Source organism: Eubalaena glacialis, chromosome 7 (assembly GCF_028564815.1).
Source record: "Eubalaena glacialis isolate mEubGla1 chromosome 7, mEubGla1.1.hap2.+ XY, whole genome shotgun sequence".
Classification (NCBI taxonomy): Eukaryota; Metazoa; Chordata; class Mammalia; order Artiodactyla; family Balaenidae; genus Eubalaena; species Eubalaena glacialis.
This window is the reverse complement of record NC_083722.1, coordinates 105,947,406-105,962,640: the sequence shown is the minus strand read 5'-3', so window position 1 is coordinate 105,962,640 and position 15,235 is coordinate 105,947,406. Positions and strand designations below refer to the sequence as shown.

The 15,235-nt window shown below is 39.3% G+C and overlaps 1 protein-coding gene across 3 annotated transcripts in view; it reads right to left on the bottom strand.

The window, feature by feature from the left end:
- Positions 1 to 15,235, bottom strand: part of FANCD2 (FA complementation group D2) — a 55,489-nt gene that overhangs the window by 24,927 nt on the left and 15,327 nt on the right. For all 3 annotated transcript variants that reach the window (XM_061197255.1, XM_061197259.1, XM_061197258.1), the window contains exons 14-20: positions 15,021 to 15,056; positions 11,078 to 11,221; positions 9,051 to 9,185; positions 7,719 to 7,850; positions 6,132 to 6,242; positions 1,828 to 1,937; positions 291 to 351 (exon numbers count right to left, since the gene is read on the bottom strand). In XM_061197255.1, coding sequence (XP_061053238.1) covers positions 291 to 351; positions 1,828 to 1,937; positions 6,132 to 6,242; positions 7,719 to 7,850; positions 9,051 to 9,185; positions 11,078 to 11,221; positions 15,021 to 15,056 — 729 coding nt within the window. The remainder of the gene's footprint in view (positions 1 to 290; positions 352 to 1,827; positions 1,938 to 6,131; positions 6,243 to 7,718; positions 7,851 to 9,050; positions 9,186 to 11,077; positions 11,222 to 15,020; positions 15,057 to 15,235) is intronic.

Here is a 15,235-nt window from a genome sequence, read left to right as displayed (position 1 = left end):
TCACTTACTTGTCCCTATGCTCCAGTCAATCTGCTACTCTCAAACATGACCCACCTTTTTTGCTCTCTAGGAATTTACAATTTAATTAGGAAGATCAGACAGATACAGAACTAAAATACAACCCAAGCCAGTGGATTCTAAAGGCCAAAAGAGTGGTACAAATTACCAAAGCTATGAGTTCAGGAAAACATATTTTGAAAAAAGAAGCCTTCTTTCTGGCAAGGTGACAGTGACCAGAAGCAATTCCTCAGTTACTCATAAACATATCCAACTACACGACAAGAACTTACCTGTGTACACTGTTCACTGCTGAGGTCTCCTCTCCCTGGGGTCAAACTGGAAGATCTACTTCTAAAAACATTATTTTAGACTCATTTTTGTAATATTTTGTAACAAATGGCAATGAATTTAAGAAATGTGCCTTCCTTGGGATCGGGGTGGAGATAAAAGTGCACGAAAGCACAGACAAGTTTGTTTGTTTTTAAAATATTTATTTATTTAGCTGCACCAGGTCTTTGATGCAGCATGCGGGATCTGGTTCCCTGACCAGGGATGGAACCCAGGCCCCCTACATTGGGAGCATGGAGTCTTAACCACTGGACCACCAAGCAAGTCCCCAAGTATTTATTTAGACCATACAAAATGTGGATTAGAGCAAACGATGGTTATCTTAGATTTTTTTAAGGGTACATTAAATTAGTAAAAATCATAAGGGCAAGCACTCGGCATTGTTCTAACTATTTAATGCTCTCAACAACTCTATGAAGTAAATACTATTAATATCTTTATTTCACAGATGTGAGAATACAAAGGCACAGAGAGGTAAAGTAACTTACCCAAGATCATTCAACTAATAAATAACGGAGCCAGTATTTCACCCCAGGCAAGCAGTATGGCTCCAGAGAATGAACTTTTAACGAGTATACTATGCAGCCTCTACGGATTGCTAATGCTGACTCTAAGGATGTTTCCTGAGGTCCCAGGAATTCATGACAAATCATTTCCAAGAAGCATGAACTAAATTCCAATCTCATTTTGCAATGGTAACAACTTATCAAGCCTCAAGCTTCTTTTAGGTGTTACAATTGTGGCATCAAAGTGCAAAGGGGGAAAAATCCACAGGAAGACTTTATTTATATCAAACATGGTGTTCCAGACAGGAATAACACAGCAGTGAAGAAACCTGTACTGTCTAGTGCCCAGGACTGGAGCAGATGCAGAAGAATGCATCCCAGAAGATCAGGGTTTCCCTTTTTTAGAAACATTTCTAGAACTTAATTTCTTAGCAATCCCTAGTTTTAAACCATCAGAATGTAATGACTGTGATCGCAATTCTGTAAAAATTATATGTAGTATATACAGTCAAGATTAGAAGGAACATGGGGGACTTCCCTGGTGGTCCAGTGATTAAGAATCCGCCTTCCAACGCAGGGGACGGGGTTCGATTCCTGGTTGGGGAACTAGGATCCCAAATGCCGCAGGGCAACTAAGCCCGTGAGCTCTAGAGTCCATGCGCCACAACGAGAGAGCCCACATGCTGCAACTACTGAGCACGCACGCTCTGGAGCCTGTGCACCACAACTAGAGAGAGGCCCACGCACCACAACGAAGAGTTCACGCACTGCGATGAAAGATCCCACGCACTGCAACGAAAGATCCCACATGCTGCAACATGGAAAAGTGGCAACAAACATTTGCTCACTTCTCTTATTATGGTTTTAATGTTTTCTGTTACAATGATGTCTACACAATGTGACAATTTATTTTGTAAGACAGCAACTTGATTAACTGACCATGAGCCACAGAAATCAGAATTTCCATGCATACCTGTCTGCCGCTATGATGCCAGCCATAGTGACAGCACCAATAATACCAATGAGCTTGTACTTGAACATGGTGCTAGAGAGCTGTTTTCGTATCACCAGGTGCATGTCATCCTACAAGGAAACAATGATAAAGATAAAGATGTTGGAATGCTACAGCAAAAGAGCCTACGAGTATTAGAGCCAAAAAACCTAGAATAGCAAGGGTTCTGTCATTTACTAACTGTGTGGTCTTTGGTGAGTCATTTCATCTTTCTGAGTCTCAATTTTTTTCATCTGTAAAATGGGAAAGGTTTTTCAAGGATCAGAGACAAATTACGAAAAATTCCAAGAACAGGGCCCAACATATGGCAGACATTCAATAATAACAGCTATTATTGTTACCGTTGTGATAGTTGCTTGATGTAGATAATGTGAATTATCATAATGTTGTTGGCTGATCAGGCAGAAGTAATCAAACAGAAAAAAGTACTTAGGAATAAATTTAACCAAGGGGGCAAAAGACTTATACATTAAAAGCTGCATAACATTGCTGAAAGAAATTAAAGAAGACCTAAATAAATGGAAAGATAGCCCATGTTCATGGACTGGAAGACTGAACATTGTTAAGATGATAATATGCTCATTCAATGTAATCCTTATTAAAATAACAACAGCGTTTTTTACAGAAACAGAAAAACCCATACTAAAATTCATATGGAATTTCAAGGGACCCCAAATAGCCAAAACTATCTCGAGGGACTTCCCTGGCGGCGCAGTGGTTAAGAATCCGCCTGCCAATGCAGGGGACATGGGTTTGATCCCTGGTCTGGGAAGATCCCACATGCCGTGGAGCAACTAAGCCCATGCGCCACAACTACTGAGCCCATGTGCCACAACTACTGAGCCTGCGCTCTGGAGCCTGCAAGCCACAACTACTGAAGCCCACACACCTAGAGCCACAGTAAGAGAAGCCACCGCAATGAGAAGCCCGCACACTGCAACAAAGAGTAGCCCCCGCTCGCTGCAACTAGAGAAAGCTCACACGCAGCACCGAAGACCCAACGCAGCCAAAAAATAAATTAAAAAAATAGAATTAAAAAAAAAAAAACAAGGGCTTCCCTGGTGGCGCAGTGGTTGAAAATCTGCCTGCTAATGCAGGGGACATGGGTTTGAGCCCTGGTCTGGGAAGATCCCACATGCCGCGGAGCAACTAGGCCCGTGAGCCACAACTACTGAGCCTGCGCGTCTGGAGCCTGTGCTCCGCAACAAGAGAGGCCACGATAGTGAGAGGCCCGCGCACCATGATGAAGAGTGGCCCCCGCTTGCCGCAACTAGAGAAAGCCCTAGCACAGAAATGAAGACCCAACATAGCAATCAATCAATCAATCAATCAATCTTTAAAAAAAAAAAAACAAAAAACAAAACAATGTTGAAAAAGAACAAATTTGGAGGGCTCACACTTCCCAATTTCAAAAGTACTACAAAGTTACAGTAATCAAAAGAGTGTGCTAACGGCATAAGGACACACATTTAGACCCACAGATAGAACAGATCCTAGAAATAAACCCTCACACATATGGTCAATTGATTGTCCACAAAGGTGCCCAGACCACTCAATGGAAAAAGAGTCTTTTCAATAAAAGGTACTAGAAAAAACTGGATACCCACACACACAAAAATGAAGTTGAGGGACTTCCCTGGTGGTCCGGTGGGTAAGACTCTGCGTTCCCAATGCAGGGGGCCCAGGTTCGATCACTGGTCAGGGAACTGGATCCCGCATGCATGCCGCAACTAGGAGTTCGTATGCTGAAACTAAGAGTCCTCATGCTGCAACTGAGAAGTCCTCATGCTGCAACTAAGAAGTCCACATGCCACAACTAAGGATCCAGCATGCCGCGACGAGGATCCCGTGTGCCGCAACTAAGACCCGGCACAACCAAAATAAATAAATTAATTAATTAATTAAATAAAAACTGGTTTGTTTAAAAAAAAATGAAGTTGAACCCTTACCTTACACCATATTTAAAAATTAACTCAAAGTGAATCAATGATTTAAATTTAAGAGCTAAAACTAAAACTCTGAGAAGAAATCATAGGGGAGATTTTTCATAACTTCAAATTTGGCAATTTTTTTAAAGTATGACACCAAAAGCACCAGTAACAAAAGAAAAAAAATAGATTAGTTGGACTTCATCAAAACTACATCAAAGAACACTATCAAGACTAAAAGACAATCCACAGAACGGGAGGAAAAAATTTGCAAATCATATATCTGATAAGGGATTAATATCCAGAGTATATAAAGAACTCTTACACGTCAACAACAACAAAAAATAATCCATTTAAAAAGTGAGCAAAGGACTTGAATAGACTTTTTCCAAAGAAGATATACAAGGACCAATAAGCACACAAGATGTTCAACATCATTAGTCATCTGGGAAATGGAAATCAAAACCACAATGAGATATCACTTTTCAAACGGTAGGATGCTTAAACATAAAAAATAGAAAATAAGTTTTGGTGAGGATGTGGAAAAATTGGAACCCTCTACTGTTCATGGGAAAGTAAAATGGTGCACCCACTGTGGAAAACAGTTTGGTGGTTCCTCAAAATGTTAAACACAGAATCATCACATGACTCAGAAATTCCACTCCTAGGTATGTACCCAAGAGAAGTGAAAACATGGACTCAAAGAGATACCTGTACATCAATGTTCATAGCAGCATTATTCAAAATAGCCAAAAGATGGAAAAAAGCCAACATCCATCAATGGGTGAATGGATAAACTAATTGCAGTCTATACATACAATGGAACACTATCAGCCATAAAAAGGAATAAAGTCCTGAGATATCCTACAACATGGAGGAACCGTGAACACATTATGCTAAGTGAAATAAGCCAGACACAAAAGGATAAATATTGTACAACTCTATTTAAATGAAGTACCTAGACGATGCAAATTCATAGAAGTATATTAGAGGTTACCAGGGTGTAGAGAAAGGGAAATGGGGAGTTATTGCTTAATGGGGACAGAGTTTCTGTTCGGGATGATGAAAAAGTTCTGGAGATGGATAGTGGTGGTGGTTGCCCAACATTGTCAATGTACTTAATGCCACTGAATTGTACACTTAAAATTGGTTAAAATAGTAAAATTTATCTTACGTATATTTTACCACAATTAAAAAATAAAATAGGGCTTCCCTGGTGGCACAGTGGTTAAGAATCCACCTGCCAAGGCAGGGGACACGGGTTTGAGCCCTGGTCCAGGAAGATCCCACATGCCGTGGAGCAACTAAGCCCGTGCGCCACAACTACTGAGCCCATGTGCCACAACTACTGAAGCCCGTGCGCCTAGAGCCCGTGCTCCACAACAAGAGAAGCCACTGCCCTGAGAAGCCTGCGCACTGCAACAAAGAGTAGCCCCCGCTTGCCACAACTAGAGAAAGCCTGCATGCAGCAATGAAGACCCAACGCAGCCGTAAATAAATAAATAAAATAAAATAAAATAAAATAATGATGTAGCTCTATTATTATTGACATGAAGAAATCGTCAAACTATACTGCTAAATGAAACAAGCAAGACATAGGACAAGAGGGTAAGGTGTGGAATATAGGTATACAAGTAAATACAAATTTGTTAATTCTCAGAACATCTCAGAAAGCCATAAGCTAATAACAGCGATTGCCTTTAGAGAACCAGATGCCTAGAGGACTGAGAGGGAGGAGACATCTTTCACTACCTTTCTATACCTTTTGAATTTTGTACCATGCGTGTATATTACCCAGCCAATTAATTTTAGTTAAAAAAAAAAAGTGCTGGTTGTTCAAAGTCACAGGCCAGTATGGATTACTGCCACAAGGTGGCACTAAAGACACAAAAGAGCTATGAGTTATGATTCCAACCTAATCTTTAGTTCCTTTGCCTGGCTTTTTCAGTGAATGATGCCCACAAATGAGAGCAGGCCCAGATGGAGTTCACATTAGATGGAGATGTTCCTTAGGGAACAAGGGAATTCCCTGTGTCCCCGTGGCACTCAGTACAGTACCTGAGTGGCTTTTCTTACTCAGTTTCATAATTAGCTGATTACAGACTCATTTTCACCCTAACGGACTAAGTTCCTTGAGGGCAGAAGGTCTAATATATACCTATCATCTCAGTGCTTGGCACACAGTAGACACCTAATGTTTGTAGTAAGAAAATAAACAAATGCTAGGACTACAGCTATGTACTCTATTTCTACCACTACACAGGCTGCAGTCATTTTGTTCAGCAAATTTCAGTTGAAGAGGTTTAAAAGATTCTTTCTCAACACACTGCCTCTTACCTGGATGTGACTGCTGGCTTCATGCTGTTTGCTAAATGCCAGTGTGCTGAGAATATAGAAGAGTTTTCGTATTTGCTGGGGTGACATATTATCCAGATAGTCTAGAATGCCCTGGGAGAAAAAAAATGCCCATGATGAGATTAGCAAGTAACATTTTTTTACTTTAAATAAAAAAATTAAAATCCTCAAAAGAGGCACACACTGATAGCCAGGCATCTGTTCCACAAAAGCTCCAGTTCTCTAAAACTATGCTCAGAGCCCAAAGGGTTGATGTTCTGCTGAGTCATGCTAACATACCTCCTCCTAGTTCCCCCTATTCTTTTTCTCCACACTTCCCTTTTTCTTAGTGAAAACAATATTCTGCCAAAAGTTATGTCTCTGACCTTATTTCTCAGCTTCTACTCCATGAATTACTTATTCATCCTCTACAGATATGGAAAGAGTCACAGGGGAACTACTTACTTTTTGACCTTGGGCAAAGCCTCAGTTTTCTCATCTGTAAAATGGGGATAACAGGGCCTACATAGTTATCTTTCAAAGCCCAGACTTGATTATGTCAAACTCTCATTAAAAACCTGTAACAAGGGACTTCCCTGGTGGGGCAGTGGTTAAGAATTCGCCTGCCAATGCAGGGGACACGGGTTCGATCCCTGGTCGGGGAAGATCCCACATGCCACAGAGCAACTAAGCCCGTGCGCCACAACTACTGAGCCTGCACTCTAGAGCCCACGAGCCACAACTACTGAAGCCCGCACGCCTAGAGCCCGTGTTCCGCAACAAGAGAAGCCACCACAATGAGAAGCCCACACACAGCAATGAAGACTAGAGAAAGCCCGCGTGCAGCAACGAAGACCCAACACACTAAAAATAAATAAATAAATGAATTGAAAACAAACAAACAAACAAACCTGTAACAAGCTCCCTTTTGTCCATAAAATAAAGTTGCAACTCTTTAGCATAGTATTTAAGATCCTTCATAATCTGGCCCTGTCCTATGTCCTCACCTCCCACCACCGCTCACCTTATCCTATCCGCCAACCATGCTAATCTACCCGTCATCCCTCAGGCACACCATGGACGTGGGTGGTGCCAATTTGCTTCTGTTCAAACTGTTCTCTGCCTAGATGTACTTCCCTTACTTTTTCTTGTCAAATCTCTATCCTTCAAGAATCACTCCAATGTTATCTCTTCTTTGAAGACTTCCCCAGTTAATTATTCCTGCTCTGGTATATCTATAGCACGTTATTAGAGAATTCATCACGTATTTACAGTGACTTACTTATGTGTCTTACTTTCTATCATCAAAGGCAAAGACTAACTTTTATATCCACAGCACCCAGAATAGAGCCTGGCACACAGTTAGGTAAAAACAAGTATTCACTGAATGAATTAATACATAGATAGATGAGTTATTTTTTCTATTATTTGCCCCATCACCCTCACCTCCATATCACCTGCTTCTACCAATTATAGTGCTCAATATCTAGAGTACAAAATAAATTGCTGTTAACTAACAGGTATCAGGTACCTCTCAAATATATGCAAGAAAGAAAAATGATTCGGTATGTCAATGGTAGGACTAGATACCTTCACAAAGACAGCATTCAGCCTCATAGCAGATGGGTTTAGAACTACCAACTCTAGGAGGACATCCAATGCAGTATCAACTTCAGCTTCGTTCCCACTGCAGATATGGGTCACTAGGGCACCAATCACTTCCTATACAGAGAAGAGTCAACAGGACAGTGTGAAGCTAAAATATGCTATGGTCATCTAAAAGAGGTTCATGCCAGAGATCATTCCAATCTCAACTTGGTTAAAATCCCAACCCACCCAATCCCATTGTCTAATTCTATTAACTAGTTTTCATTAACGTTAGATTCAGGAGGTTTAGGATTATGTCACTCTAACAACACTACCATCCAGTCTTCATTTATTTCCCATAATTTACCAGTGAGCACTGTCTAAACCCTCCTGATTTTGCTCCCTGGCGTAGTCTTTTTCTTTTTCTCATATGGGTTAAATATTACCCATTAAGTTGTGGTTGTACTTAATCTATTGAAATTTACTGAAAAGGTGGCACTCAAGGAGCTAAAAGTTTTTTACAAGTTAGACTTGTATGTTTCAAGTAAACATGGGTCATGATGTTGTCTCTAAGACATTAAGATGATTCCCCCCAAAAGTTTTAGATGTCATTCTCCCTTTCCTTTATACTGCTGCTCCACACTGAGTCACATGGTTTTCTCAAGTGCAGCAGCTATCTCATGCCAGCTGAGTCTATAGCTGTTTTAAATTTTAAAAATTTTGTCTTCATTGTTAAAAGTTCCATTCAAATGTGCTTTAATGTTGTTAATAAAGGTATAGCATATATAAACAATACAAAATAAGACACTTTGTTCTTTGTTTTCATAATCACTTTCCATAAGTACAGCCCTCCCTGACTGGATATGTGCTACTAAATTTGGTGTCTCGTGTTCATGGGAACAGGGTCAGGCCCTCAGGCATTTCTCCTTCATTTCTTTTCCACCACACATTTTTCTAGAGAACAACTCCAGGATCAATTGGCAGTTGATTATTTAGAGCTAAGTTTAAAACTGCCATTACTGTACTGTGAAAATTGCACGATAACCCCAGCCCTTTAAGCCAATGTTTGTTTGAATCAGACTGGAGCTGGACCTTATTTTAGACTCAGAGAATTTTAAAGCTCAAAACACAGAGTTAGATCCTCAAGTCCAATCTCTTCATTTTGAGACTAGGACTAGAACTAAGTTTTCCCAACTCCCAGTTCAGAGTTCTTTCTCCTTCAATGCCTTCCAAACAAGAAGAAATAAAAACATCAGATCACATGCAAGTCACCTGGAATTGCATTTCTTTCCTTTTCCCTGTTCCCTCCTTCCCAAAATAAACATTTCAACATACCTGCTGGCAGTAAGTGTCAAAAAAGATAAATGCATATTTGTATACGAGACTGCCAAACAAAATTATGCTCTGGTCTAGGGAGTGCAACAAACTCTGCGCCAGTGACAAAATGGATGGACAAATATCCTTAAGAACCTTGAGGAGGGAAGAGTAGAGAGAAATGAAGCTGTGGGAGAAACTTAGTTATCATAGCATCTAGAGTTGCTATTGCTAACCCTTTTAAGATGTCAGAGTTCTCCCCAATTCTCATTTTAACTTAAGGAACCTTAATCTTTGTTTTACTCAGAATAATCCTTCACCATTCTGAGTTTCTCTCAGGATCAGTGAGATTCAACATACGGACAAGAATTGACCTGCAAGCTCAAGGAAGTTAAACCACAAGCCTAATAGCTGGTAATCTGTTCCTATCTGCCCAGTTTGGAACTAGAATCCAGATCTTCTAAATCCCAATTTCCTCACTTAATCATACTGCCTCCCTGGGGATATAGCAGGTCTCCTCTGCCTTGGTTATGATTTGAAATCAGTCTATAAGGTTCAATGCTAATTAAACTGATTTCTTTTAAAGAACATCAAGAGGAGAACTGATCATGTCCTACCAAGAAGGTAGCAGATGGACATTAATGGAACCAGAATAAATAATCAGTTATTAAGTCCAGTTTCTTTACTGATATCATCACAATTTAAAAAAAAATCTTAAATTAAGCACTGAAATTGGTATAATGCTTTACTGAGGAAAATGCAATAAAAAATTATATATGGTTTCTGCCCTACGCAAAATTATAGCCCAAAACATGTATCATAGCAGAAATAAGCAAAGAACTGTAAGATAAAATAATACAAACTTTAAATCCATTCCTAAATATAAAGTCTATTTATGTATGTATGTATGTATGTATGTATGTACGTATTTATGGCTGCACTGGGTCTTTGTTGCTGCACACAGGCTTTCTCTAGTTGCAGCGAGTGGATGCTACTCTTTGTTGTGGTGCACAGGCTTCTCATTGTGGTGGCTTCTCTTGTTGCGGAGCTCGGGCTCTAGGCGCGAGGGTTTCAGGAGCTGTGGCTTGCTGGTTCTAGAGCACAGGCTCCGTAGTTGTGGCGCACGGGCTTAGTTGCTCCGTGGCATGTGGGATCTTCCCGGACCAGGGCTCGAACCCGTGTCCCCTGCATTGGCAAGCGGATCCTTAACAACTGTGCCACCAGGGAAGCCCATAAATATAAAGTCTTAAGACGCAGCTACATATTCTCATTAGTTCCTAACTCAGGTCCTAAACCTCTGGTTCACCCAGTTTTCTAAGAAGGTATATACACTATTAATATCCTGAATATTCACCTGGAAAACACCATTCCTAGATTATAAAATTCCAATTCAAATGGTTTATATTTCAACAGGAATGATCATCTCAGGGTCATAGTGTTGAATGGCTAAATAGTGATGGTTCAATAGATACAAAATTATGTCTCTATTACCATTCCTCTGATCCTGTTATATTCAGGGGTTTTTAGAAACTACTTAAAACAGGATACAGAAGGCAAGTTTATCAAAGTTGCAGATCATAGAGAGCTAGACAATTAAAATGATTAACATAAAATTAAGATTCAAAAGTCTCAATGGGCTTGAACAATGGGCTGAAACTAATAAGATGACATTTTATAAGGGAGCTGTAAAGTTTTCTATTCTAGGTTAAAAATAAAGTTATATAAGTATGTCATTAGAAGACCTGAATTGCAATATTTCCTATAAAAAAAGAATTTGGGGTTTGAGTCTAGTAAGTTCAACATAAACCAATTTTGTGACTTTTTTGCTAAAAAGATGAAAACCGATCTTAGTTTGATTTGATTAACATCATAATGTCTCAATCAAGGTAAGTAATAATCCTACTATGTTTTGAAATATACTGAACTCCCTGCCAAACATCTACACCCAGCAAAGCTGGTGGTGTCATGATTCCCACACTGGGTAGGAAAGGTTAAAACGACCTCTCTAAAATTTTAAGACTAATGCTGCCTGATTCTCTGACACTTACCACGTGATGAATATGGAATGTACTCTGTAGCAGCTGTTCTTCAAAGCAGCCTGATCGAATCTTATTTCTTAGCACCCTCTCAATGTACTTCTTTGTCTGAGTGTTGGTGCTATAGATGATGAAAAGCATTGCCAGGTCAAGAATCTGTTGTCAATAAATATGCAACAACACAAAAACAGTTTAATAAATCAGTACATTTACTACAACAAAACAGCAGCTCTCAACTTTTTCCCATTAAAACAAAGAATACTCATTTGCTCAACATACTCTCATGGGAGTACCTATGTTTTCATAAAACCCAGAAATATTTTTTAGAGAAATAAAGTGCCACAACTATTAACCACTGGTACCTTTTAAAAAAATATTGGAATACAAGCAAAAGTAGTATTATTACAGAAATAACTTTGAATGGCTTCATATTTATTATGGAAAAAAAGATTAAGTCACTTGCCAACTTCAGTATAAATTTTCATTATTATTAGGAAAATTACTTTGTGAAAAGTTGGAGAGTCTGTAAATGTCTGTCAAAATGAAAAAGGTTATATAAATTATGATGGTCATTTTCAGCACATTATATGGCCATTAAAAATGAGATAGGGGACTTCCCTGGTGGCGCAGTGGTTAAGAATCAGCCTGCCAATGCAGGGGACACGGGTTTGAGCCCTGGTCTGGGAAGATCCCACATACTGCAGAGCAACTAAGCCCGTGCACCACAACTACCGAAGCCCGCGCGCCTAGAACCTATGCTCCGCAACAAGAGAAGCCACCGCAATGAGAAGCCCACGCACCACAACAAAGACCCATTGCAGGCAAGAATAAATAATTAAATAAATTTATTTATTTAATTATTTATTTTAAAAAGAGAGAGAGAGAGAGAGATAGGCTAGAGACTTCCCTGGCGGTCCAGTGGTTAAGACTCCACGCTTCCAATACAGGGGGCGCGGGTAAGGAAACAGATCTCACATGCCGTGTGGTGCGCCCCAAAGAAATATTTTTTTAAATTAAAAAATAAAAAAATATTTAAAAAAATGAGATAGGCTATATTTTTTGACAAAGACATTCACAACATATTGTGAAGCAAAAGAAAGCAACCTGCAATAATCATAGTAATTCTATTTTTGTAAAAACAATATACAAGTACAAATATGTATAAGAGTGAGCGTGCCTGCACTTGCACACACATACAACTTGTATATGAATAGGAAAAAATCTGGAAGAATGATTATCCATGAAGAGTGGCACAGAGAGTGGAGGTAAACTTTATTTTACACATATTTAGATTACTTGTGGGGTTTTTTTTCTCCCCAATTAGCTTGTATTACCTATGTTTAGAAAAAAAAAAAGAGGGACTTCCCTGGTGGTCCAGTGGTTAAGAATCTGTCGTCCAATGCAGGGGATGCAGGTTTGATCTGTGGTCGGGGAACTAAGATCCCATATGCCACAGGGCAACTAAGCTCGCATGCCGCCAAGTACTGAGCCCAATGCGCTCTAGAGCCCATGAGCCACAACTACTAAGCCTGCACACCACAACTAGAGAGCCCAAGGGCTGCAACTACTGAGCCTGTGTGCCAAAACTAGAGAGAAGACCGCACGACACAACAAAAGATGCTGCATGCCGCAACTAAGACCCGACATAGCCAAATAAATAAAGAGTTACAGCTGCCAAGTAACAGAAAAATATTTTTAAAAAAAGAGAGAGAGAGAGAGCGACAGAGAAGTTAAAAAGTCAAGCAGGACAAAACAGAAAAACACAAATTACTTGGAATTCACACAACTCAAAAGCAAAAAAACAAACAATCCAATTAAAAGATGGACAGCGAATCTGAATAGAAATTTTTCCAAAGAAGACATACAGATAGCCAACCTCCATGTAATGATGTTCAACATCACTAATCATCAGGGAAACGCAAATCAAAACCACAATGAGATACCACTTCGCACCTGTTAGGACGGCTATCATCAAAAGGACAAAAAATAACATATGTTGGCAAGGATGTAGAGAAGAGGGAACCCTTGTGCACTGTTGGTGGAAATGTAAATTGATGCAACCACTATGGAAAACGGTATGGTGGTTCCTCAAAAAAATAAAAATAGAACTACTATAGATCAGCAATTCCACTTCTGGCTACGTATCTGAAGAAAACAATAAACACTAATTCGCAAAGATATCTGCACCCCATGTTCATTAGAGCATTATTTACAATAGCCAAGACATGGAAACAACCCAAGTGTCCACTGATGGAATGGATAAAGAAAATGTGATATAAACACACACACTCTCTCTAGAATATTATTCAACCATAAAAAAGAACGAATCTTGCTATTGGCAACAACATGGATGAACCCTGAAGGCATTATGCTAAGTGAAATAAGTCAGACACAGAAAGACAAATAGTGTATGATTTCAAGTATATGTGGAATCTAAAAAATAAAACAAACAAAAATGAACTCACAAATACAGAGAACAGATTGGTGGTTGCCAGAGGTAGGGGTAGGGAGTTGGTAGGGAGTTGGTAAAGGGGGCCAAAAGGTACAAATTTCAGTTATAAAATAAATAAGTCATGGGGGTGTAATGTACAGCATGGTGAATATAGTTAATAATACTGTATTGCACATTTGAAAGTTACTAAGAGAGTAGACCTTAAAAGTTCTCATCACAAGTAAAAAAAACGGTAGCTATGTATGGTGATGGACATTAACGACTTACTGTGGTGATCATTTTGCAATATATACAAGTAACAGATCATTACATTGTACACCTGAAACTAATATAAAATGTCAATATCTCAATTAATGAGAAAAGATATTTTAATAAATGTTAGATGTTCTAATTAATAAAAGCAAAAACAATAAATTACTTGAGACATCCCTTCACTGAAGGCCCAACTCAGCCACCAAAATTGTGACAGATTATAGCAGAACAGAATACAGTTATTAAAAATGACAATAAAAGGACTGCCCTGGTGGTCCAGTGGTTAAGACTCCATGCTCCCAATCCGGGGGCATGGGTTCAATCCCTGGTTGGGGAAGATCCTGCATGTGGCATAGTGTGGCCGAAAAAAAAAAAAAGACAATAAATACAATGCAGAAGGGTGCAAAATGTTTATGACACAATGTGAAGAGAAAAAAAATCAGAATACAAAATTATATTTATACAATGGTCAGAAATGTGTAAAAACAGCTATGCAGGAGGTCAAGGGTTATGCAATAATAAAACCGTTGTCTTGGATATTTTGATTCCCTACCCACCCACAACCTGGTAACCACAAAAAATTATTGAGTTTCTCATTGTTTTATTCAGTATCACAGCAGCTTTTAAAATAGTCATCCAACAACTGGATAATCCAACTAACAAAACTCTACAAAACAAGAGATTCCAACTAAAGAAAATCCTTAAAGGGAACCAATCAGTACACAAGAAATTCAATCATCTGTCTTCTTGACTGAAGAAAGTATCTCCAGATTTAAGACAGATTCAGTACCACTGCCCTGAGAGTAGATGGACTATTTGATTCAGTTCTGTCAGGTAAAGGAAAGTGAAACATGAAATGCCACTATCTTGACAATTCCATGTGGTGGGAGGAAGGGCAATCAGACAGACAGAGGGGCCTGAATACCTAACTCATGACCCAGGCGACTCTAGTCCTCACCTCCTCATGGGAGGGGGACTCAGCTTCTTTGACTACAACTCACTATGCCTGTTTGGAATGTTACTATTTCCCCTTATGGATATTTTATTTCATTTTACTGCCAGAATAAAGACCATCTGGCAAGTCACCCCTTCAGACCATCTTCCTCAGGCAGCTAATGTTTATTAGAGCAGCTACGAGAGTCACAGAAGGGATGACTGGAAGGAGCCAGAGAAAACAGCAGGAAGGAAAGCCAGCAAATATCACTAATTTTACATCTGCAATACTTAAAATTCATAGTACATGAACATTACCTTGTGTTCCGACACTGAGGTGGTGTTTTCAATTGCCTGGAAAAACAAGGGTGACAAAAATATTACAACACATAAGAACACTTTTCGCCTTATTCAGCATGCTCTGTTCTCTTATCTGAGAACCAATCTGCCCATCTGGCAACCATCATCTATTATTTCTACTTGACTGACTTTTAAGACTTTTATTTCAACCTATCTTTACTTACACATCTGTC